The 23945-nt window shown below is 39.1% G+C and overlaps 3 protein-coding genes across 3 annotated transcripts in view; 1 reads left to right on the top strand and 2 right to left on the bottom strand.

The window, feature by feature from the left end:
* kcnt1a (potassium sodium-activated channel subfamily T member 1a) overlaps nucleotides 1–594 on the bottom strand; it is a 41299-nt gene extending 40705 nt beyond the window's left edge. The window contains exon 1 of the mRNA XM_005720267.1: nucleotides 100–594. Within this exon, the coding sequence (XP_005720324.1) occupies nucleotides 100–266 (167 nt within the window). The 5' untranslated portion in view covers nucleotides 267–594. The remainder of the gene's footprint in view (nucleotides 1–99) is intronic.
* A 5425-nt stretch (nucleotides 595–6019) lies between these two features.
* On the bottom strand, nucleotides 6020–9589 carry psmd5 (proteasome 26S subunit, non-ATPase 5). The gene is made up of 10 exons (XM_005720265.1): nucleotides 9330–9589; nucleotides 8410–8554; nucleotides 8213–8326; nucleotides 7996–8124; nucleotides 7735–7844; nucleotides 7498–7640; nucleotides 7168–7359; nucleotides 6856–6965; nucleotides 6622–6762; nucleotides 6020–6430 (listed from the first exon to the last, which is right to left on the bottom strand). The coding sequence occupies exons 1-10, from the start codon at nucleotides 9500–9502 to the stop codon at nucleotides 6173–6175; spliced, it is 1515 nt and encodes a 504-aa protein (XP_005720322.1). The 5' UTR covers nucleotides 9503–9589; the 3' UTR covers nucleotides 6020–6172.
* A 2879-nt stretch (nucleotides 9590–12468) lies between these two features.
* Nucleotides 12469–13669, top strand: b3galt9 (beta-1,3-galactosyltransferase 9). The gene is made up of 2 exons (XM_005720525.1): nucleotides 12469–12474; nucleotides 12575–13669. Exons 1-2 carry the CDS (start codon nucleotides 12469–12471, stop codon nucleotides 13667–13669), a joined length of 1101 nt encoding a protein of 366 aa, XP_005720582.1.
* The last annotated feature ends 10276 nt before the right edge of the window (nucleotides 13670–23945 follow it).

The following is a 23945-nucleotide window of genomic DNA, read 5'->3' as shown; positions in this document are numbered from 1 at the left end:
TATATATATATCCTAACTTCATCCTCGTCAATCACATAATGGATGAAGTTCGCCGGTTGAGGCTACTTGTTGGAGTCTCTGAGCTGTTGCTTGTCTTACCGTGGCTTGTGGTCGTTCACGCTCCCGTCATCGTTCACAAATGACTGATTCACGTAACATTCACTGCACATTTTGGCCGGAGATCCGGCGCTGCCGTCGGACTGGAGTGCTGCGGTGGTCGGCGTTGAGTCTCCCTTGGCGAAGTCGTCTTCCTGGATTAATTGCATCGGAGGGTGATCTGCCAAAAAGGAGTGTACTCCTGGAGATAAAACACGCGCTCCTTTAAAAGTGATTTTGACCGTGCGCGCGCGCGCGCCCCTCTCACCTATCCAGGTGCATTTCGAAGGTGAGTTTGTGTCAGCCTACGCACAGACAGAGGCTGCCAGCGATGTGACAACCGCCCGATGAACTCTTCAAACGGACACGCTGAGTGAAATCATTTGGCTGTCAGCGTGTAGAGTGGGAAACACTGTGGGACGCAGAGAGGACAGGTCTGCAGCAGCAGCGAACATCACAGCTCTGCTTATTGAGGTGCGGGTACACCTCATGACATAACTGTCGAATTATCACCCAACTCTTGATGATGAGGGAGACAGAGACGGAGAGAGAGCGAGAGAGAGAGAGTTTAGCACCATCTGTTGGAGGCTCTGAGTCTCCTCAGAGACTCCAACAGAGCTCAAGTTGAAACGGGAACATTAACATTTAGGCAAGGACACAAGAGATCAGCGCATTTCAGCCTTCAACATAAGCATGACCACGGAGTCTGAACAACGCTTGGACTTTTTATTTATTTATTTATTTATTTATTTATTTTAAAAAGCTTATATTGTGCTGTACTGCTGTTTTTATTGGATGTTTGCCATCTTAAGCAATTGTGGTACAATCAAGCAAAAATACTGTTTAAGGGGGAAATGCATTCAGAGTGCAGAAGAAAAAGTGTCAGCAAAATCCACTTCAAGCATCACAAGTAAACATCTGCAGGGAAAATAGCCCAGCTGTGCTTGATATATAGATATTTTATGAGGGTTGTGAGACAATGAATATGTTAATTAATCAATCAATCTAATCTAATCCGCATTGAAACAAATGCACACAAAATCAGTGAAAGCCATTATATTCCCATGGATAAAAAAAAATGTTGACCATTTCCCCTTTTAAAAGGAGTAGGAGGAAGCTAATGCGTACTATATCCTACCTCTGTTTAGCTCATCTTCTATATCTGCTTTGATCACACCTTACAAAATGTACATAGATGCTATAAATAAATATGGCTAGGTAATACATGGTCCTTTGTTTTATTTATATATCTATATATCTATATATCTATATCTATATATCTATCTATATATATATATATATACACACACATACATATATTGTTAGATCTATGATTATATAACTACACCTGTCCAAGAGTACTGCTTTATAATATGTCATGAAATACGATTATCCATTTAATTATCCATTTTAATGTACAGTACAACCACATACATATTTAACACCCTACCTCATCCATATAGTGTATTATCTGCATGAACCCAGCCATACCACTTTATATACAGAATGCATTGCCATGATAAATTCAATAATTCTAACTTTCCTGCAACACACTGGTGATGGGTTTGTGTCTCTTGCTGCTCTGTTATTCCACAGCAAGTAATGCCAAGCGAGATGACAAATTATAATAACAAATTCATAAATGGAAAAAGACATATTTAAGAGTATTTATTTGCCCCCTTCCACAAGTCAGGTCATAGTATAAAAATGCACACACAGACAGAGTTACATGATATGCATCTATAGACTAATGATGGTGACTGGACGATGCCCACTCAAATGAGCTCTCTCCTTTGTGCCTGCTGTCAGTTTTCTCTCAGGTGTAATGAGCTGAAGCAGAAAATCACCCTCCATGCAGAGGAAACCCCGCCATCTTTATCATCGCACAGCAGGGGAAAGATGAGAGCCCAGCAGCTTGGCAGGTATTAACGTGCAGCTTTTCAGATAAGACGTTTCAGATAAGCTTTATGTTTTAGCAATCATTGATACACATGATTAGTCTGGTCAAAATGCACGAAGACTCCGAATATGAAATCTTCAGACTAGCTGAGTCCAAAAACTGTTTCGAGATGTCTTTCAGTCCCTGTGTTATAATTTTATCCTTCAGGAGAAGGTCACTAATGATGAACACTAAACGATATGTGGGAAAAAAGAAAAAAAAGAGCATAGCTGAATGATTTCAACAACACATCCAGAAGCGCCAGAAGAAATAATAAAAATAAATAAATCAAATGTACAGAGAAAAGATTGACTGACTGGATGTTTTTTATTATTTATTTCTTTGTTTATCTGATGACGCAAGCTGGAGCAAGTATGTACAAGACGTGGGTGAGGTGATATGATTCACTGGGACGGCAGTGACACGAGGTTGTTGAAGAGTTTGAAGCCTTTTGGGATTGAGTCAGTCATTCTCACTCCGGGGAAACATTTCTAATGCTGTAGATAAAGAGTGCATACATGAGATTAAGGGATTCCACCGGGAGAGATGTGTAAAGGTTTGATATCGAAAATACCACCAAGCGCTTGCTCACAGGGAATCGTTGGGTTTCTCTCTCGTATATTACCAGGTGTAAGTGTTGTTGTGAACTGGCACTTTATAAATATAACTGAAGTCAGATTAATTGATGTGGATTCATTTTATATTTATGCCAGCCAGAACAAGCTGACAAGCAAAATGTTTGTAGGCTTTTGCTTGTCAGCTTGTTTTTCAAATACTGATCACAGATTCTAGATCAGAATGAAAGAAGATGGTCTTTGAAGATCTTCGAGGGCTTTTGAGTGTGTTCAATCCTTGAAAAGAACGTATGCAATGTGTATGGACATTCTTCACAAAGCACATTAAACACAACATTTGCGCTTCAACCAAAAACCTTTTGCATATGACTACAGTAACATCGTGCTAAAGCCGGGCTGATCTCTACAAATAATTACTGGATTGCAATATAGTCTTATTCCACTCATTCATTATCTCAGGTGAATCCAGCAGCTATGTATTTAGTATAGTGAAATTAAGTGTTAAGTGTTTGTTATGTAGGTTGAAAAAACTCCTAATACTTTCTTATACTTGGATTTTGTACTCTGACCTAATGTCAGCAAGCAAACATGTTCAAAATAAGATTGTGAGAATGGAAAAAAAGCCAATAATATTTTTCAAAAAATTTCTACAGACATCTTATCTTGATTTTCTGTAATTTGTGTGTGTTGTTGGAGGGAAATATTTAGAACAACAGTGATTTTTTTAGCAGGATTATAGATGTCACAAGTTTCACAGTCTAACTGTGGGAAAGATAAAGACGCTCTGCCATCCAGACAAAAATTAGATGAACTACAATATTATATTATAAAGTATAAATTAAAAAAACACAACAAACATATTTAAGTGGTTGCTGGTGGCTTGTGAAAACTCATAAATTCTTCTGCTAATCAGTCTTGGTGCAGTTTCGAAGCACTTCGTCTGTTCCCGAGTCACAGCATATGAAAAGTGATTTTTGTAGAACATCATGTCATTAAAGTGACGTTAACCTTTGCACATTTGGATAAAAAAAATCTCCTCACTTTAGATGTTCTTGTTAAATGTGGTAAAATCAAATTAACTCTTGAGTCATGGCCATAAACCCTAAAACAAACAAACACAAAAATCACAGCAGCTTCTAATATTTAAATTATAATTTACTTTTTCCTACAGCCTGAGTGAAAATTTGTGCAAGATGTAGTGATAATCCCTCTCAGGTTTCCCAATAATTTTCCCAACTAGAAGCAAGGCCACGGCTACGTTGAGCTTTGACTTCAAAAAACAAATCCGTTCTTTCCTCTTTAAGTGTGTGTGAAAAATTTGGAAGTATTTCAAATATACTGCATTTAAGAAAATGGGAGAAACACACAAACACAGCAAGCTACAGCCTCAGTCACCGAGAACACATAACTGTGTTCCAGCTGTAGATGCTACAGCTACAGAGCTGCTTACTTCACGTTCTGCCAGCTCTGCATTTACAGTTGTAGTGACGTGACACACCGATAAGGATGAAAACGACCAGTGTCTGTAACATCTATCATTAGTACAAACTGGTTTTATCTTCCGTGTCTAAAAGCTTACATAAGGTGCGATACTATCTTCAGTGAGAAGTTGGACCTTTCCCCTGTGCCATCGCGGTCTCCATCTGGTGTGCGGAGCCACTGTACTGCCCTGAGCTCGAACTCTCCACTTCACAGAGTTCAAATTCTAAAGGAAACCTAAAACAGTAACACGACTGTTGCATTTGGTTTAATTTTTCTATGTTAAAATCCTTGTACTTTCCGATTTATTGGGTTTTTAGTTTGTTTAAAATTTAAATTGATGGGTTATTGGCAGAGAGATGCACTATGTCATTTGGATACTGCATACAACATAAAACCACTTGTTTACTACTTTATTTGTACCTTAACTAACTGGTTACTTTTCAGTTTACCTTTTATTGTTTTAATTTAAATAGTGAGAGTCTAAAGAAAAAAGCAATATAAGACACTTATAGGTTAATGACTTAGACATGTAAGTGGACACAGTATTCAGTGAAAGCAGTACTTAAAACCTCTTTGCTTATTTGTGATTTAACGTGATGGTTTATAAAACACATTTAACAATATGTTTTCATATTAAAGTATATTTGTAGCTACTGCATAGGCCAGATTGAACTGAAAGTAATCTTCTAAAATTGCCACGATTTTCATTCAAACGGCCATCACGTTATAAATTTCACAGAAAAACAAAAGCAAAGATTGAAAAAGGTACAAAGAAATGAAAATAGCTGAAATGCTGCCCTCTGGTGGAGATGATTAAAATGTTTCCAGCTTCTGTCCTTGCACTGAATATATACTTAGAATACCTACTAAGTATTATCAATTTTTAATTATTATTGTGGTTAAATCAGGGCATTAAATCATTTCCCATGAAAGTTCCCTCAATTTTTATTCATTTATTTTTTTACACTGACAGGTACAGAAGAAATGCTATGGAGAAAAAAAAACCCTTTTCCTCTCAGTCTCACCCATGTTATATTAGTTGGTTCCAGAGCTTTTACTTAGGTTCCCATTATGTGCTACATGAGCAGCAGAACAACAAAGTTAATCAAGGACCATAACATGGGTATTAAGGCAACAATTACAGTATTTAAAAAATTACTAATCTCCCAATACTATTATACAGTATGTAATAATGGAATAAAATATGTTCATTAGGGGGATTAAAGTTTATGAAAAGTAAAGGAACACACAAGTTGCGAGACAGAAACTTTAATTACAAAAAAACTAAAAAATGGAAAGGAAAAAATGATGAAGATGAGTTTTTTTCCTTTTAAACCGTTTGGATCCAAATACACTGATATGGAATTGTATAAGTGTGTGGATGTTTTGTTTTCTTTAATTATTACTTAAGTATTGGCAAACACGCTTAAACTAAACACGCTATGTGGGGACTTTATAGATAAGACGTGGGTATGCTGGTATAGTAATCATTCATTCATTAAGTTCATCTTGTTTGACCTCTACTGTGCGCAGATGCTTTATGGGAAAAATATAGACTGAATTCAAGCTATAAGATAAGATACTCAAGAATTTGCTGATGTCATTGCAATCAAAGGAGGAAAGGAAATCAAAGCTGAATCTTTCATTAGAAACCTCTTAACTTTTCTGGTTTTAAACGCAAGCTTTCTGAGTGTAATTAAAAAAAACTTCATAGCAACAAAGTGACACGTTTATTTGTTTAGTGGTTACCGATATGGTTCATGGAGAAACTTTTTGTTATTTTATAAACAATGATCTATGTACTGCAAACTGCAGTAACAGAATATGACTGAAGATAAGGATCAGGAGTTTAGTGTTCTGCCAAAAAAACTGATAATTATTGAATGTAGTGCAGCTGCAACCTAGCCGTGCAAGTACTGAAGATAAATTATTTGTTTCTAAGAACTTTTAATCATCCTTTACATGGTAATTTTTTATCCAGATGCTGTAGGGTTTGCAGAGCATGTTATATTAATCCACAGGCAGATCACTCAGTCACTTATCCATTACTTAAGCATCAACTAGAAGCCCATGAAGTGACTCAGTCCGCTCCCTCGGTGCTGACTGCGGCCACAGCTGAAACATAGTAAGGTCCTTCTCTGAGGTAAGACTTCACGCGGATGTAGTGCTGACTGCCCAGGATCTCAGCTGCTGTTGATGAACCTGCAAGTGCCCCAATCAGTTCAAACTTGGCATCTTTGGCCTCCTTCGTCTGGCCCGTTGAACGATCCAAAATGAACTCCATGAATCCAGGAGTGTTAATCATCAGCTTCTGGCCCCATGGCTGAGTGGCAATGGCCTGGCAGACACATATGCACAGACATCCAGTGATATTATATAAGACAGTGATATTATATATCAGAGCAATATACGCTTGTGCCCCCCTCCAAATATCACTATCAGATAGAGACCTTTATTTCTACAGGTAACCAGGTGGTCAGAGCCACAAAGAGGAAATATTAGAAGGTGAAAAACAAAAACAGTGCTTACAGTGAATATCCGCAGTGCTCCACAGTGCAGCTCTGGAAAGGGCTGAGTGCTGATGTTGCGAATCATGTCCATGGGCTGGCTGGACAAAAGGTGGAACCATGACTCTGTCTGGGCCAAAAGGTCTTCTGTCTGCTGCTCTGGCTGCGATGCATAAATTGACCAACTTGCACTTTTGTATCGTTGTTAAGAAATATTTTATTAAAAATGATTTTTCTTTACATGTCAGAAAAATACCTGTAGGGAGAGAAGTTGTGATATCGCGTCCAAGCTTCGAACTCTGAGCTCTGTAGGTCCAGAACTGGCAAGCTGGCTCATTTTTGACAACACAGCCTTGAACTTTTCTCCTGAACAAAAAGAAAACAGTCAAACCATAAGAATGGTCAAAAAATCCAAGACAGTCTTGTTAGACCAAGAGCTTTCAAAGTCATGTCAGAAAAAAAGAGAATAACTTTTAAACTAAAATTCACTCAGATTCAATTTTTTTTCTTTTATAAGAAAATGTTATGTAGAAAATTTCTTTCATAAAGCCAAGGATACCGAGCTAACCTGTTTTCTGCAGGACCTGCTTCCCCTCCACATTAGATCCTAGTAATCCCAAAGTGTCCAGAGCCACGCCGATCATCACAGGGTCCGGATCAAGCGCCATCTCAAACACTTTGTTCTGAAAAGCTGGATAGGTTTCACAAACCTGCTGTGGACTGTCCATGATGGCCAAGTTCCCAAAGAACTTCACCAAACCTGCAGCAGTAATGCTCACATCATAAAGTGCAGAATAATGCTGAACTGTATGGATAAGACTGTAAAAGGCATTACATTATACTGTTGTGTATTAGACAGATAAATATATATTTGGGTGGGGATGATACAGACACTCACCTGGAAGGTAGAGGGAAGAGAAGGGGTCAGTCTCGGCTCCTCTGATCATGTTTGAGATCTTATCCATGATACCTTGCTGGGCCAAATACTGCCGACCATGCTGACTGTGTGCAAGAGTTGTAACCATCTCTACAGCTGTGACCCTGGTAAAAAAGTAAAAAAACAAATTAACAGCATAAACGAAGACGAAATGCATATGAAAGAAGGAGAAAAGCAGTCAAACTTAGTTTGTACTACCTGACCAATACGTCGTCTCCTGTTAATTCGCTGAGCAGCTGAGAAATGAGGCCGCTGTTGGCACAGTAACCGAGAGAAATGGGAGATACAGATGAGATCTCCACCACCAGCTGCAAGCAGAAAGGACAAAAAACTTCATAAGATCATTTATATGATCAGTATGTGTAAGTAATGTCATACTGTCGACCGATTCCAACTAAGTAAATCGAATTTAAAATCATTGGGTTGCTGATCCTATGTTATAACCCAGTTTGAACATACCTCATATATTCTGTATCTAATAATGTCACTTGTGGCCATCACATCCTTCATGACTTGCAGCAGGTCAGTCTGGAATAATTTGTCTAATCCAGGCTTGGAATGACTGAGCTTAGACAAGGACTGAATCGCCTGAGATAAAACAAAAGAAAAGCAGATACTCCAGGCACTGACACTTTATAAAACGTGAGGAGTGTAATTATAATGCTTTATTCATCACCTGCTTTGCCACAGCTATCTTCTCCTCTCCGATGCAGCGGATTGCTGCTCGGAGGATGTCGTGGTTGTTGAGGATTTCAGTAACAGCATCAGGGTCCTCCACCACTCTCCCAATCTGACACAAGAAGGTGGGATTAACTAATATTTTCAGTGTTTTACAAGATACTTTCTGTGCGTGTATGTGTGCGAGCAGCCTACCTGTGCCAAGGCCAGTATCTTAACAGTGTCATTTGGGTGAGTCAACCCCCCCTGCAGCTCCACTCTGTAGTTCTGGACCACATGCACAGGGCTCATGGCCATTAAGATGCGTTCAAGGATGTCTACGCATAGCTCCACCTGCGTCCTGTGAGTATTTATTTATTTAACAATCAATATAGCTCCTTCTTATTTTTTATTTTAACTACGGTTATTCTGTACAGTGTTAGACAATGGTAAAATGGAAAAGTGAATGGTATATACCATTCACAGCTGTCAGTGTAGAAATATTTGATGTATCAAAGCACCTTTAAGGCCAAATTCAGTTAACCTTGAAGCTAAGGAAACCAGTAACAGGTCATTTAAAGGAAAGCATAAACCCTTGTATAGCGTAGAATAGTTCCTGCTATTACAGGTTAAAAATTACAACACTAAAAATGTCTTCTAAAAACTAGATGGGACCGGGAATGGCGGTTATACATAACAGTAATCAAATCAATCTAAAAACAGTGCTTGGATGAACTCGTTCAGCTGCATGTTTACAACTCAAAAAAAACTTAAACAACACATGTAGTTTAAATGCTAACTTTGAGCATGTTTGTAATCATAGTTCACCAAAAACCGTAGCAATTTCATTGTCCAAAAAGGGCACAGTGGTTAAAAACATGGTCTAAACATGAAGGTTGGTGTTTTAAATGTCAAACAGTGTCCTGCTGGGGCTGTGTTATTAGTAACACTGTAACCAGTTAGCTTGCTAACAATTAGCTCAGTTTCAAGCAGCTCTTTTAGGCTAACTAATAAACCCTTCTTGTACGTTAACCTAGTGTCAATATAGCTAACTGTTAGCAATACATATATTATACCCACTGACTGACTCAGCAGTTATTCGCCAACGTTTAGCTGATGCACAGAGCCAAACGCACCTGTCACTGGAGTTGAGCAGAGAGAAAATGACATCTAAACGCTGTCCTCTAATTGAGTCCTTCAAGACACTGACAGGAATCGCTAACAGAGCAGTTTTTAAACTCTGAAGTTCTTCAACTGGGTCTTCAACTCCAGCGATTTCCTCCAGTAAGCTGTCAATGGAAGCAGCCATATCTTCCAGTGTTTGGGGAGACTTCAGCCAAACGTATCCGCCAAAATGATTTCTTCTTCATCCGGTTCCGGATACGGTGGCTATCTAACATTATGGCACATTACCGCCACCTGCTGGACTGAGAAGGATGCTCCACTTATTTCGGTCCCTGTTTTCTTTTTCTTTTCTTTTCTTTTTCTTTTTTAAAAATTATTTTTATTTCTTGCCAAATTCTTGCTAATAACCAAATTATCTAATAGTTATATATGTTTACTTGTTGTACGTCAGTATGGTTTGGTACTTTTAGACAATTCAAGGGTAATTTCAACATTTCTGACCAATGTTATATAATTTTTTTAATCAAACTTTTCTCCCCGTCATTCATTAAGCCATGAACATCATACTAGTTCAAAGAATGAGAAGTCACTTTCCCAGTCTTTCGAAAACTGCTCTGCTGACACACAGTTCATAGCAGTTCAAAGACTTAAATGTGCTCCCTGCACCTTGGCCAAGTTCCACTGTGTTTGACTGTCTTTCCACATCAGGTACAGACTCTGACAATAAAGACTTTATATTTGACTGATCATAGGGACACAGCAGTGGCGTACATGTTGGTTGGTCCTCAGGTTTAATCTGGCTCAACAGCCTTCATTTCTGCTCTACATGATCCCTGCCCTATCACCTCCTCCCTCTCCATGTGTCCCCCTTAATTTAAACAACTTGCAAAGTGTAACTTCAATAATAAAATTACGCTGTATTATAACTTTCAGGTTGACACCAACAACTGACATTATTACTGGTAATGGAAAGATCATGCATCTAATAGTGTTGGGTTTTCTTTTTCTTTCCTTTTTTTTGGGGGGGGGGGTGCATTTCTTTTTGTTTTTATTGTTGTTTTTCTAAAGCATTTTATTTATCCATCCATTCGCTTCCGCTTATCCTTTTCAGGGTCGCGGGGGCGCTGGAGCCTATCCCAGCTGTCATACTTGAGTTTATGACAATATACATTTATTTGTTATGGTTAATTTGTTGCTAAAACCTCATAAGCCTGTAGACCCTAAACCTTAGAGGAGCAGCCAGTGTCTCCATATCAGATTCAGAGTCTGTAATGTGAGTCTGTAATTGTAATCATGGCACAATATGAGCATTTAGGATCCGCAACTAGTGCTGAGTATGTACTAGTGAAAAGGGGCTAGAAATGGCAGATGTAAAGTTAAAGAGTGAGGTTGCCTAGTGTAGAGCATGTGTGAGAGGGCAGCACTCTGGTTACTCTTACTCTGGTTACTTCACTTAAATTTTCCCTTAAAGGCCACATAAACCATAAAATTGCATCTCTTTTAAAATAAGAACAATATAGCCTTCTTGCTAATAGACTATAGGCCCATTCTAAATACAAGTAATTACAGATTACAGCAGAAATTTTACAATGTTGGACTTATTTGACATTAATGCTACATTTGACTGCTACATTTGATGCTAGATACAGAGTTAGGCACTATATATCTCATGTATACCAGCAGTCCCCAACCTTTTTTGCACCACGGACCGGTTTATATCTAACAATATTTTCACGGACTGACCTTTAAGGTGTTGCGGATAAATACAACGAAATAAAACCAGTACCGGCACCAAAAAAAGAAGATTTATTCATAACACATGGGAAAATACCAGAGAAACCGAGTTAACAATAAAAACACAAAAATAAATACATTAAAAACTGATAAAAAAAAAACCTGAAAACCATAAATTTCACACCTGAGGCTCAACTCTCGCAGCCCGGTACCAAACGACTCAAAGACCGGACCGGTAAAAGTGTGTGGGGAAGCGCTAACTGATTAAAGGACAGGGACTACTTTGTGTGACTTGTATAGTGCACAGTTAGACATTGTACAAGGATATATGATGAGGAGTTCTTCAAGGATCCATTCTGGGGCCACTTTTGTCAAACATCTGCTTTTTCTTGTGTAGCCCAGATTAATACATCATACATAATTAAGATGTATAATAATTCTTTTAAATTAAATGAAAACAAAATGCAGAGTAATGTTTTAAACACAAAGATTAAAGTTATTGCTTAGTGCATCAGATGCTGACATCTTGGCATGTTGGTGTATTTTTGGACCTAAAGCAAAATTTCAGCAGCTACATTTGGCATTTACAAAATTAATTGATTATAAAGAACTGAAAAGCTTGTGTCTTGGCATGATTTTGGATAAACCTTTGCAAGGATTTGTGTTCAGTAGGGTTGTGCACTGTAATTATGTCTTTAGTTAGATTCTTTAAAAAGTAGCAGTTGAAGATATCCCAGATATTTACACTGGCTTCCTGTGTGGCGACTGGTGAAGCATTGATGTTAAAATACTACTATTGGTATACAAAGCACTTAATGGTTAGAGACCAAAACACATTTGTGATCCACTGATGTCTAAAGTCTAAGATTATCTGAGACATCTGGTTTTCTTTCTATTCCCAAAGTCAAAACTAAACATTGGGGAAGCAGCATTTAGATTTTATGACCCACATAACTTGAGCAAGCTCCCAGAAAACTTGAGGTCAGCTCTCGCTCTTAGTTTTTTTAATCAGACCTTAAATTTAAATGTGCCTGAGGCCTGATAAGACAGCATCTAGTTGTTGATCTTGCCAAACAATATACAACATATCACCATTTTAATAAGTTCTGTATGCTTCTAGAAGGAGGAGGAGTTTTAGTGTTTTGGTACTTTTTTTTTTAAACATTTATAACATGCAGAATAACTGTTCCGTTCCTTCTAGGTGTCATTAATGTTGTATGGAGGACGCAAGGTACACTCCTCTTAATGAGGTATTGACTCTGGGCTTCGGTGCAAGGTTACATGCTGCTAGAGTTTCATGAAAATGAAAACACTGTCTGTCAGCTAGTATTGTCCTAAAGCCGACCAGTGCAGGAGGTCCTCTGGTCATTTGTCACTAACAAAAAGAACAATAACAAGTTGATGGAAGAGGGTGTCATGCAGGTACAGAGTGAACTCTTTGCAGTTTTCAATTTAATCTAAGTTCTATTAACTAATTTTTGTTCTAATTGACTATGCTTCATCTTTTTATCTGCTGATCCAGTTCTGTCTGTGCAAGCTACGTACCCACCAGTGGTGCTTCCTCTTCTTCAATGTGCTGCTCTTCCACTGCTTGTTATTTGGGGCCGATTTCATCGAGGAGTACCTGCTGCAGCCTACGCCTGGGGTTTATGCTGATGGCACGGTTGTAGGCGTGAGAGAGAAAGCAAGGAAACTGGACCTGAGCAATGCCAAGGAAAATGTGTCACAGGCTTATCCTATCGCTAACTCTGATGCCTGCAAAACCTCTGACCTTTTCCTCCTCACTCTTGTCTTCAGCTCTCCAGATAATATCACCCAAAGAGATGCAGTTAGGAGGACATGGGCCAATCAAACACTCATCCAAGGCTTTCCAGTGCAGATACTGTTTATCATCGGATCAACTCAGACTTCTGCTGCACAGGAAGCCCTCGTTAGCGAGTCTGAACGTTATGGAGATGTGGTCCAAGGTCATGCTACAGCTGACTCCTCCCTCCATGGCCCAACAGAGAAGACAGTGCTGGCTATCCGCTGGGTGATCACCTTCTGCCCTCTGGCACGCTTTGTCCTGCTGACCAAAGAGTCTGTGTTTGTCAACCTTCCTGCCATTGTAGGCTATCTGCTTGGCTTACACAGGCACCCTGAGGACTTCTATCTGGGCAGAGTGATCCAGAGAGATTCTCCTGACAGGGATCCCAATAGTCCTGGCTACCTGCCCCCATCTCTCTACCCAAGCAAATACCTTCCTGAATACTGTGAAGGGGCAGCTTACATTCTGTCCCAGGACGTGGTCCGAAAAGTGTATGTAGCATCCGCAGAGGTCCGCGCACCTGTGCCAGCTGATGTTTTTGTGGGACTTTGTGCTAAGAAGGCCGGTGTTGCACCAACACACAGTGCCAGGTTCTCAGGAGGAAAACACATCCGCTACAATGCCTGCTGTTACCACTATATGTTCAGCTCAGCAGGAATGGGGAGCCATGAACTAGACAGAGTGTGGACTGACCTGAGACAGAGGGATAGAAAATGTTCGCTGTTGCAGACCTATTACGGACTGGTGGCCTGCAAAACCCTCACCTATCTGGATAAACTGTCCTTCTTCAACTCACAGGAAGGCAATTAATTTATATATGGTACAGACAACATGTAGAATGCATGTAAAGAAAAACGCAGGGTAAATCTAATAGGAAAGTGCATGACTTTTTGTTCTATTCACCATTAGAATTGCGCACATAATTGTTGGGGCTTTTTTCTTAAAGGCTGGATGATAGGTAACGGTGACAGGCGGTTTAAACTATAATGAGTTTTGTTATCCCTGACCTTTTAAAGTTATTGTTCCTGTTTAGATGTGTATCTGGTCATTATAAAAGCATGGTTGTAAATAATAAAAGGCATACATACGATTCCTTAAGTGGCTTTGGTTCATTTCCTGGGACTCGACATGCTGGTGCCTGCTGGCTGACTCAGTCTGTCACGAGTCACTGGAACATTTGCATATAATGAAGTCTTGTTATTAGCAGCATTTGTGTGTTTGTGCTTTGAATGAAATGTAAAATAGGCCCCCAAAGTGTCTTTCCTTTGGTACACATAAAGAAAAGCAGGCAAGTTAGGGGGCTGTTAGTGAAGAACAAACCGTATATGCCCACACAGTCCTAAGAAGAGGTTTAATCAGGCAAAAATAATTGAGAACCCCTGTGTGGGTGGACATGTGGCATGGCAAAAGAGGGACCAAAAAAACCCCTCTGGTACAATATGACAAAAGTGGTCCTTTTTTTTTGTCAAAATCTACTCTAAACGTATGAATAATAACAAGTGGTAACACAAATAACTGATAACTGATCTGAGCCAATAAAATCTAACAAGTGTGTGTAGTTGACATAAGGCGGATTTCCCAACTTTAGGGAACTAGTTGCCTGCAGTTCACTGAAAACACCAAGGAGGATAGTAAGTGTCCCGCATAATGCATAACAGAATAAGGTGACATTCAGGTTTTGACTATCTTTTAAGGAAAAGTCAAAGAAATGCTTTTCTTGGTCTTAGTATGTGTTATTAGCTCTTTATTTGCTATTTAAAAAAAATAAAAGAAAATCTGTGAATCTCTCCTCATTATTACTGGTTTTAACTCACTATTTATAGAGCAAAATGAACAGAATCAGCATTTAAAATACAATCAGGGTAACCAAAAAAATCCAGTTTACTCATTTATTTATTTAGTTTCTGCTGCACTTCCTTTCTAGAGCTTTCTATATTGGTTTTGGCATTATGAGCTAGTTTAGCGTGAACACACAGCAATTAGTATTACAGGAAATTAATCAGTTCCAGCTCTATTTTAGATTTACCTGCAATTTTATGTCCTTCAAATGTTGCTTACGCTGCTGCTTCTCTCTCTAAATTCCACAAAAGGAAGGTTTGGCATCTGTCCCAGGCCACAGGCTGACCAAACTAAATGTTTGGGTGTTCTACAACCTCCTCCTCTTCAGTGGCTCGCGCTGCAATTCTTAAATCTGCCTTGGCCAAGTTCCATTGTGTCTGCAAAGTTCACCTTGGCTGTCTGTCTCCGTGCATCAAGCCAAAGTATTCAAAGAATAACATCTCAGCACGTCTACGATAATTCTGGCTGCTGACCAGCCATAGCAACAGTTTGATTGGCGTACCATCATCTTGAACCCAGATCGCTCTCCGGGATTAATCAGGATGAATTAGCATCAACACATTCAATCCACGGCCTGAACACCACATGATTTCTGGCTTCTCTGTCAGTCTGTTCCCTATCAACTGACCCCATGATGCTTTAGTTTTAGATCTGATGTCATGTTATGGTCGCTACCATCCCAGTTATGTCATGGCTTTCTCTGAAGTATAACGGAAGGTCACAAAAGTATCAAGGATATTCTCTGTTAGGGAGAATAAGGTTTTTATATTCCTATATTAATCAGGCTTTTCTTTTAGTATTGGATTGGTATTAATAGAAAAAAATGGAGAAAATGTGCTCAGCTCCAGTAAAACTTTTACTCTTGCACTATAACAGAGCTGCTTTACATAATTTACAGTTCAAAAATCCCCTTTTATCTTATACTGCGCCTCAGTGAAGCCCACTAAATTCATTAAATGGTCCATTTTAATTCCCTTCCACCTCCCTTTAAGCCAACCTTTCTTCTAATTGGCTGCACCCTGCAAATAAAACATTTGAAAGGCAGGTGGGTGGCGTTTCTGATCTGTTGACATCAAACAGATCTGAATACAAAATATCTGAAACGGAAGCTTAGAACAGTTAGATTTACAGGGGTTACTTGTACCTATGTGTTTAATGCGAGCTTCTGACAGTGTAACACTGAATGTATGATATAAAATCATGAAAACCTTCACAGTAATGCTTAATTCATTCTTTTGTAGCAAACCTGCTTGCTTTCAGTGCAGGCTGACGCTTTCTCTCTTTTTCTCTTGTGCTTCTTTTCCTTTCTTTTCTCTCTCCCTCTCCCCTCACTGTGTCTCTGTGTGGAGTTAATTGCTTTCCATGCTGTTTCGAGGCTCTCTCAGGTCTGTGGCTAGAGCTGGTTATACAGTTGAACACTTGTACTCAATCAACTATTCACTCACCTGCTGTATTTAAGAGAGGCTCATCCACCCACTTGCTGTTGCAGCAGTACAACGTGCTAAGCAGCACTACGCCAGGCTCCCTCAATTTTCTTGCTCAGCATTTGGTTCCTTGTGCTTATTCGTGATTCCCGCCTCAAAGTTCCTGCCAGTTTGGCCTTGGAAAACTCTCCTCTGCGGACCTCCCCTCTTGCCAGACTCACACCTGGGGAAACTATTTGCCACCTCAGGCTTTGCATTTATCTCTCCACCCTTGCTCTGTATTTTTGAGTTCATCGATTTCTTTGTTCTTAGTAAGATTTATACCACTGAGACCACTCATGGAATAATCCACATGATCCCCCATAAAAATCACTTTTTTCAATTTTAGTTGAACTGCTATGACAGGGAAAATTGAATTTAAGTTGCCGCTTTACCACAGTAGCCAGCGAACAGTAGGAAATCTGTCCTATAAACCCCATCAAAAATTGTGTAAAACACATCCCTGAACTCCATGCAAAAACCCAGATGTTTCTTTGCTTCACCAAGACTTGTTCCTCATTTGCTCCACACCTCACACTTTATTTGTGGCCTATTGACTTTCCAGGACTACACAACTGCATTTCCTTTCTACTTAAAAACTATAATCCTGCAGTTTTCATTGACTTTTCCAGGTTTAGTAGTAAATTGGTTTTCTTCTTTCAAAACTATCCCTATAGCCACACTTAAGAAATAAATAAATAAAGACCATAAGCGCAGATGTGTGTGTTTCCTTGCTACTGTAGAACTTAAAAAATAGTTGCCAAAAGCACTTGTCAGTACAGTTATTCTACACAAAGTCCTCAACACAAACTGCTGGATCAAAAAATTCTGTTGAGGTCTGGTAGGATTTTCCAAGGGAAAGTGGAAACATGGTCAGCAGAGTGGGAAAGCCAACAGACCCCCCAAAACCACACGTAGACTTGAGCGCATGCAAAGACACACATATGTAGATGCACACTGATTACACAGCCTGCAGAGATTGGTAATGTGAGGTTAAGGGCTCGGTAAACTGCATGTGGGTGGTGTGCTCTAATGAATGCTTCTCAGAGAGGCGCATCTCTGCAGGGACAGACTCATCAAACCAGAGAAGACTGTTTTATTTGGAGTGTTTACACCGTCCCTGGGTTTTTAAGCCACGGCCACTAATTTTAAAGGGCGTTAATGTCACAGCTGATGAAAGAAATAATTGTCAATTTTGCATTTGCATATAACTCCTTCAACAGGACATGTAGCGTGCGTTTTAGTACATAAGTGTAGAATCCCCATAGGCTGCTGTAAGTTTTATGTTTAGCGCTGAAGCCCGGTATTCATGTGGCCCTCCCGCCCACGTTCATTTACGTAGAAGCAGTAACCTCAAGGATAAACCCTTTTTTGACGACATCTGTGGTTTCTGTTGCTTTCCCTTTTTGTAAACTCCATAATCTTTCCTTTGAGGTTTCGGTCACTTTGCCAAGCCAGGAGTATGTGCCTCTCTGTGGAGCTGCTTTTGACTTTTTGTGTTTTAATTATGCATTCTATAGCTTTCGCCTGACTATTTTTTTCTCCAAACTGCTCCATCTGGTTGAAATTAGGTGCATTAAACATGAACGATTGACTCCACTCCTCTGCCTGAAGGTTCTGGGAGGGAAGGATACACAGATGAAAAGTATCATAGTGTTAACATCTTTTTTCGAATAGTGAAGTGAAAACTCAAAATATTAATGAAATATTAATGAAATATGACATATTACTCATTAAGCTGAATGTCTGCACTTTTATGGCTATTAATTCATAATAACTGACAGCTGAGGCATACAAGCGGGTATGACCATTGGATGCGCACCATTATAGATGTATACATGACTTATGGTGATGACTGATAATTTAGTTGAGTGTTAACAGCTTACTATTGAGCTAACTCTCGATCTCAGTGTGAAAAAGAGCATTCTTTAAATCACAACCTTTAGGATAAAAGAACAAATAAAATGACTTAGTACTAAACACAGCTTGATAGAGAATGGCTTCAATTTTGAAGACAACAACAAAAAGTCTAGGTCTGATATAATCTTCAGCCTAATGACAGCAATAGACAAAAGTTTAAAGTCATGTGATAGCTAGTGTCTCTTTATCATCTGCTTCTTATCATTAAATCAGTCAGTGTAGATCAAGTTAAATAAAAACTTTTGTTTATAACTTTTGTGAGACGGTGATTTAAATCATGTGAGATGTGTTAAGATGAGCTCAAAGTGAGTGCCGCTCTGTTCAGTCCGGTGAGGTCTTTTTTTGACTGACGCTTGCATGTGCTTATGTATTGTACACCGCCCACGTGTCTCTAACATTACATAAATATCATAAAATAGTCTAGATACATTTTATTCTTGCGAGTCTGACCATTCAGCTCAGCTCTGCGTTAGCCGTTCTAATCATCATTCAAACACATGGCAGCAATTCAGTACATTCAGGCAGTTTAAAACCCAAATCCAAAATAAGGCAATATTTAAAAACAAGAATAATACAACTTCTCATTTCCAATTTTTAAAGTGTTCTTTTACTTTTCCTTGCAGTCCTTCATTTTCTCTTAAACTTGTGGGAAATTAGAGTGAGCTGGCTTCTTTTCCCACAGACATGCCAAGGTTTGAACATTTTTAGGCTGTCAATGCAAAAATAAATCTTTGGGTAATTGCTACTGGTACTGGTGTGAGCTCCAATGGGTTGGGCCCGTCAGCCCTGTCAGTGTCCCGAGGCACTGACTGATTTATCAAAGGATCCTCAGTCACTGCTGTCACGATCAGTGCTGGGTGGAGACTCAGTCTGCAATGAAGCATCACATTATTAGAGGCTTGTACTTTATTTGTTTATGAGTCCTGTCTTGGCAGTGCAGTATTTTCCCTTTAGTTTCAAATGTTCTCTGCCAGATGATAAAGACATCTGTTAACATTGTAACACTTTTTATTATTTTTATGCCTTTTATTTCTGGCACTTACATTCAAGATACATTGTTTAATCAATTGACACTCTGTATAACTAGAGGCACTTTAAAAGTACATTTCCAGTTTACAGTTTAATTAAAACCCAGTCATTAGTTATCTTGGCAGGAGACACTCTTCCTGGGTTCCATAATAGCTTAAATAAGAACCATAAAACACTTTATTAATGCCATATAACACACTGTAAGACAGTTCTAAATACATATAAGAAATCTGTAGAAGACTGTGTTCATTAACCATTATAAATTTTCTTTATGAATGCTCTGTTACTGATATACAGCTGTTTCAGTATTGAGTGATCTTTCTTTTCTTTTTCTTTTGGCTGCTCCCCTTAGGGGTCACCACAACAGTTCTTCCTCTGGATGTTCTCCTCCACCACGTCCATGAATCTTTTCTGTGGTCTTCCCCTTTTCCTCCTTCCTGGCATCCTTTGTCCGGTATATCCACTAGCCCTCCTCTGTATATATCCAAACCATTTCAACCTTGCTTCTATAACTTTTTCTCCAAACCTGAGCTGTCCTTCTGATGTACTCATTTCCCGTCCTGTCCATGTTTGTCCTTCCCAGTGAAAACCTTAACATCTTCAACTCTGTCACCTCCAACTCTCCTTCCTGCCTTTTTTTAAATCAGTACCAAACCATACATCACAGGAGATCATTCTTGCTGCTATCCTTCTGTCACAAATAACTCCTGACACTTCACTCCACCCACTCCACCTGTCTGCACTCTCTCCTTCACCTCTCTTGTTATCTCTCAGGTGCTTTGGTGTTAACTCCAGGTACTTAAACTCATCTGCCTGGATTATCTCTACTCCTTGCAGCGTTGCTGTAACACTTACCTCTCTTTCATTCACACACATGTATTGTGCCTTGCTTCCACTGGCTTTCATTCCTCTTCTCTCGAGTATATACTACCACTTCTCCTTGCTCCTTCCAGCTGCCCCCTACTTTCAATACTGATAACAATTTCGTCTGCAAACATCATACCTTATGACCTCATTAGTCAACCTGTCCATCATCACTGCTAACAAGAAGGGCCCCAGAATTGATGTAATTCTACCACCACCTTGAACCCATCTGCTATTCCAACCACACACCTCACCACTGTCTTTGTCCTCATACATGTCAGTGATTTCCATCTCAATTCAACTTTATTTATATAGCTTCAGTTCACTATAACAGTTAGCTCAAGGTGGTATATTGCAAGATAAAGACCCCAGCAGTCAGACAATCCCCTGTGAGGAAGCATTTGGTGGTGGTGGAAAGGATAAACTCCCTTTTAACAGGAAAAGAGTTTTGATCTATGCTCAGATAGGGACAGCCATCAGCCTTGAACTGTTACGGGATGAGAGTGAGAGCAAAGAAAGATTGCATACAAGAACAAATGATGTATTATAATAGAAATGAAATGTTTTAATCATTAACAGGAAGTTTAAGAACAGCTTGTAAAAGTGTTCATAACTCACCAAAGATGCATAATTTTTTTTTATATCCATCTGTGTTGTAAGCATGCTAAAGTGTTCATGTCCTTCTCATGAATGGTAAAAAAATTAAAGTAGGGGGTTTCCAGTTCTAAATGAAGTCTTTTCTTTTCTGCGTTGGTTAATGGTTGGGGTAGCAGTGTGGCATTGCTTTACCTGAAAGAAAAGAAAAGAAAAAATCCCAGGGCTGGACAGGAAAGGGTGAAAAAGCGATAGAGAGAGAGAACGAGAGCGTGTAAGTATTTTACAGGGTGGTTTGACTTGTAATAACAGTCATTATAAAATCTGGGTTTCCCAATAAAACCAACACATCTTATTACAGCTTCCTCCTCAGAAGCTCACAGGAACTGATGGGTTATCAGTGTCAAAATCTACGATGGGGTCAGGGATAGTTGTCTTTGAGCCCACGTGTAGAATCTCCATATCAAACCTAACACTTGTGGTGATGGTTGAGGTTTAAAGCTCCAATACGCTGACCATAGATCTGTGCTTTTTTATGCTTGGAGCTACAAATCCCACAGCTTGATCCCGGGTCAGTATTACTTCTCAATGCTACAAGTTGCAGATGAGCGTCAGTGTGGACACCACCTCGCTTTAATAGACGGGAAATGTGAAACCATGCCTGACATACAATTCACTGTTGCATCTCACTGTTGAGCTGTTGCTCTCAGCCCTCGTGGCAACAACATTTAATTGTATCTTCAAAAAAAGAGCAGGGAAAATGAAAGGAAATGAGACAGTAAAAGCAAAGGGCTGGCATATATTTGCTTGTTTGTGGAGAGTCATGGCATGCACACAAAGAAACATTTCAGCCAGGTTTTTAACCGCCCATCTCAGGCACATCTGGATTGGATGTGAAAGAAACAGTCGGAAAATAGTAACAAACTTTAAAATGTTAGCTGCTGAGCTTTTCAGGTGCTTAGCAGGTGCTCTTACTCTTGAAAAACTTCCTAAGGGGTAGCAGAACTGTTGTATTAAATCAAACTCTTGCAATTATTTTCAAAAACTGATTCTTTTTAAAAGTTGGAAATTCAGCAGTGCAAATAGCTATGCTGTGATTAATTGTGCTGTATCTTCTTTTACATGTAGATCTATTGTGCCAGCACGGCAGATGATCAGACAAGGAATGACGAAAATACACAGACTAAATACACACAGGACGTGATCAGGGGAAGTGGAAACACTTGGGGAAACAGCTAATGAACATAATGACAAAGGGGAAGTGAAACTGGACACACTGAACATGTAAACAGACTCTCCACAATAAAACAGGAAACATAATGAGATGCAGACATGACAACATGAGCTTGAAAACATAAGATGTGCACACATGAAATGCGACAGATTTAAACAAGCAGACTTAACATGACGAACTGACAAAGGAGACTTAAACACAGGGGGTGATAACACGAAGGGGGTCTAAGAAACAATGAACTATAATGGCAAACTAGGCATAATAGAAATGGGCTTAGATAACGTAATGAACTTAAACATAAACCATAAACATCAAAAAATGTTAAAACTCAAAACGCTGGGTCAAATGACCCGTGACAAAAACAAACAACACTTTGGTCAACTTTGTTATATTATTATGTGCTATAGAAATACATTTTGATTTGACTTGATTTGAAAAATGTTCAGATTTAGGACAGTCTGGGCAATTAGCTGTCAGAACTTCTCCATAATTTTACACATTCTTTGTTTATTGCATCAGCCTTTCTCTTTCATGTAAAAAAAAACCAACATCGTGTTTTTGTTTGTTTATTTGTTTTCTTGTTTTTGTTAGACTTTCATACAATAATATATTATATATATTTAGATGTCTCTGGGATTAAAAGTACAGTTAAACTTTATAGTGACAGAAAGTGACGTTTCACTGGTCTCACCTGCTGAAAGTAAGACTGGTCTGTATGTGGCCCATTGTGTAAAGTGAGTTTGTCGTCCCTGCTCTAAATGTTTGAAATGTGTCACAGTTTGCAGTTCAATCTTGAAAACGTTTAGATATGTCCTACTGGCTTTAGCTGCCCTCATCCCAAAGTCAATGCAATCCTCTCTATTCAGCCCCAACTTGATCTTACCCTGACCTGAATGAGTTTTCGTTTCAGAGAGGTCTTTGAACCAGTCATATGTGAGGTAATCTGCACTAGGATGCTTTTCCACTGTGAGCGCTGCAGGCAGAGATTTCATAGCAGAAAGATTTGTAGCTTCAGCTAGTCAGCGGATTTTACTGGAGACTTTTATCTGCGCATAATATAGGCGCTCTTATAATACTTTTTTATTTGTCTCCCTGCTTGAAGCTTGAAGTTTACCTCGCATTTGTAATTTTCTTTTACTGAGTTTTTTTTTAAACCTCATTTTTATTCGAAGGATCTTCCAGTGGATGCTTATTGCTTAGGGATAAAAACATGCCTGTGCTAAAATGGACACAGCGTATTGTCTCTTTCTGAGGAAGAGAAACAACTATTCTGTAATGATAGCTCTGACTTGGTGCGGCTGTGAAGCACAAAATTATTCTGTCTGTTGGATCAGGTGCCAGTGAACTGGCTTTTGGATTCTTGTATGTCACTAACCCTCTTATTTCATCCTTTTTTTTTCCTCTTTCTTTTAAATTTTGAAAGACACTTCCTCACTTTCACTGCTCTCTCACAGCATTTTGCATGTCTGCATCCGCATACTCAGACATGCAATGACGCAAGTGAAACACAAACAGAGCAGATGAGTGACTGGACCAGTTAACAGTCACCAGTGTAATTCTAGCACCATGAACAGTGCCTGTTTCCTGTGGCCTCAGGACTGTCACAGAGTTAGCCTGCTCTGCTCTGTGTAAATCAGCCACAGTGTGAAGAATGCTAAAAGTGTTTCGCTGCTGTCTTGTCATTTCCTGAGGGTGTTCACTCTGTTCATCTGTCTCTCATCTCCCTGCGGGAAGAAGGGTTAAAGAGACACTCCACAGATAAGATTTAAGAAAGCACCGAAAACCTGAGCGCAAGCATTATGATATAATGGGTAACAATCACCAATGAGTGTCTAGAAAGATTATAAGAAGTGTAAGATGCAATGTTTTTGGCCACACTGGGGACTAAAAGACTAAATATATTAGGATATCCCAGGGTATGCCAATTTTAAAGACTTGTGATAAATAACAGCAGGAGTATGTATTTAATTCTGTAAATTGCGTTCTCTATTTCAGAGTTGTTCTGTGTGTGTGTTTTGAGGCACTGTCATCCCATTAGGTTAAAATGGTTCATTTCATTAACGATAATATTGTTCACTTAGTACTGCTTTCTGCTAATTTTATGATTTTTTTTTACTGAACTTTCTGTACATCTAATATACAT

This window comes from Pundamilia nyererei, unplaced genomic scaffold (assembly GCF_000239375.1).
Source record: "Pundamilia nyererei isolate P.nyererei 1_Seehausen unplaced genomic scaffold, PunNye1.0 scaffold00002, whole genome shotgun sequence".
NCBI lineage: Eukaryota > Metazoa > Chordata > Actinopteri > Cichliformes > Cichlidae > Pundamilia > Pundamilia nyererei.
Note: the sequence above shows the minus strand (reverse complement) of the source record. Positions and strands in the feature narration are given on the sequence as shown.

Coding starts and splice junctions, on each gene's coding strand:
- psmd5 (XM_005720265.1), bottom strand. CDS start 9,502: ATGGCTGCTTCCATTGACAGCTTACTGGAGGAAATCGCTGGAGTTGAA. Junction 8,125..8,212: donor AGATAGCTGTGGCAAAGCAG/GTGATGAATAAA, acceptor GTTTTATCTCAG/GCGATTCAGTCCTTGTCTAA. Junction 7,845..7,995: donor TTAGATACAGAATATATGAG/GTATGTTCAAAC, acceptor TTCTGCTTGCAG/CTGGTGGTGGAGATCTCATC.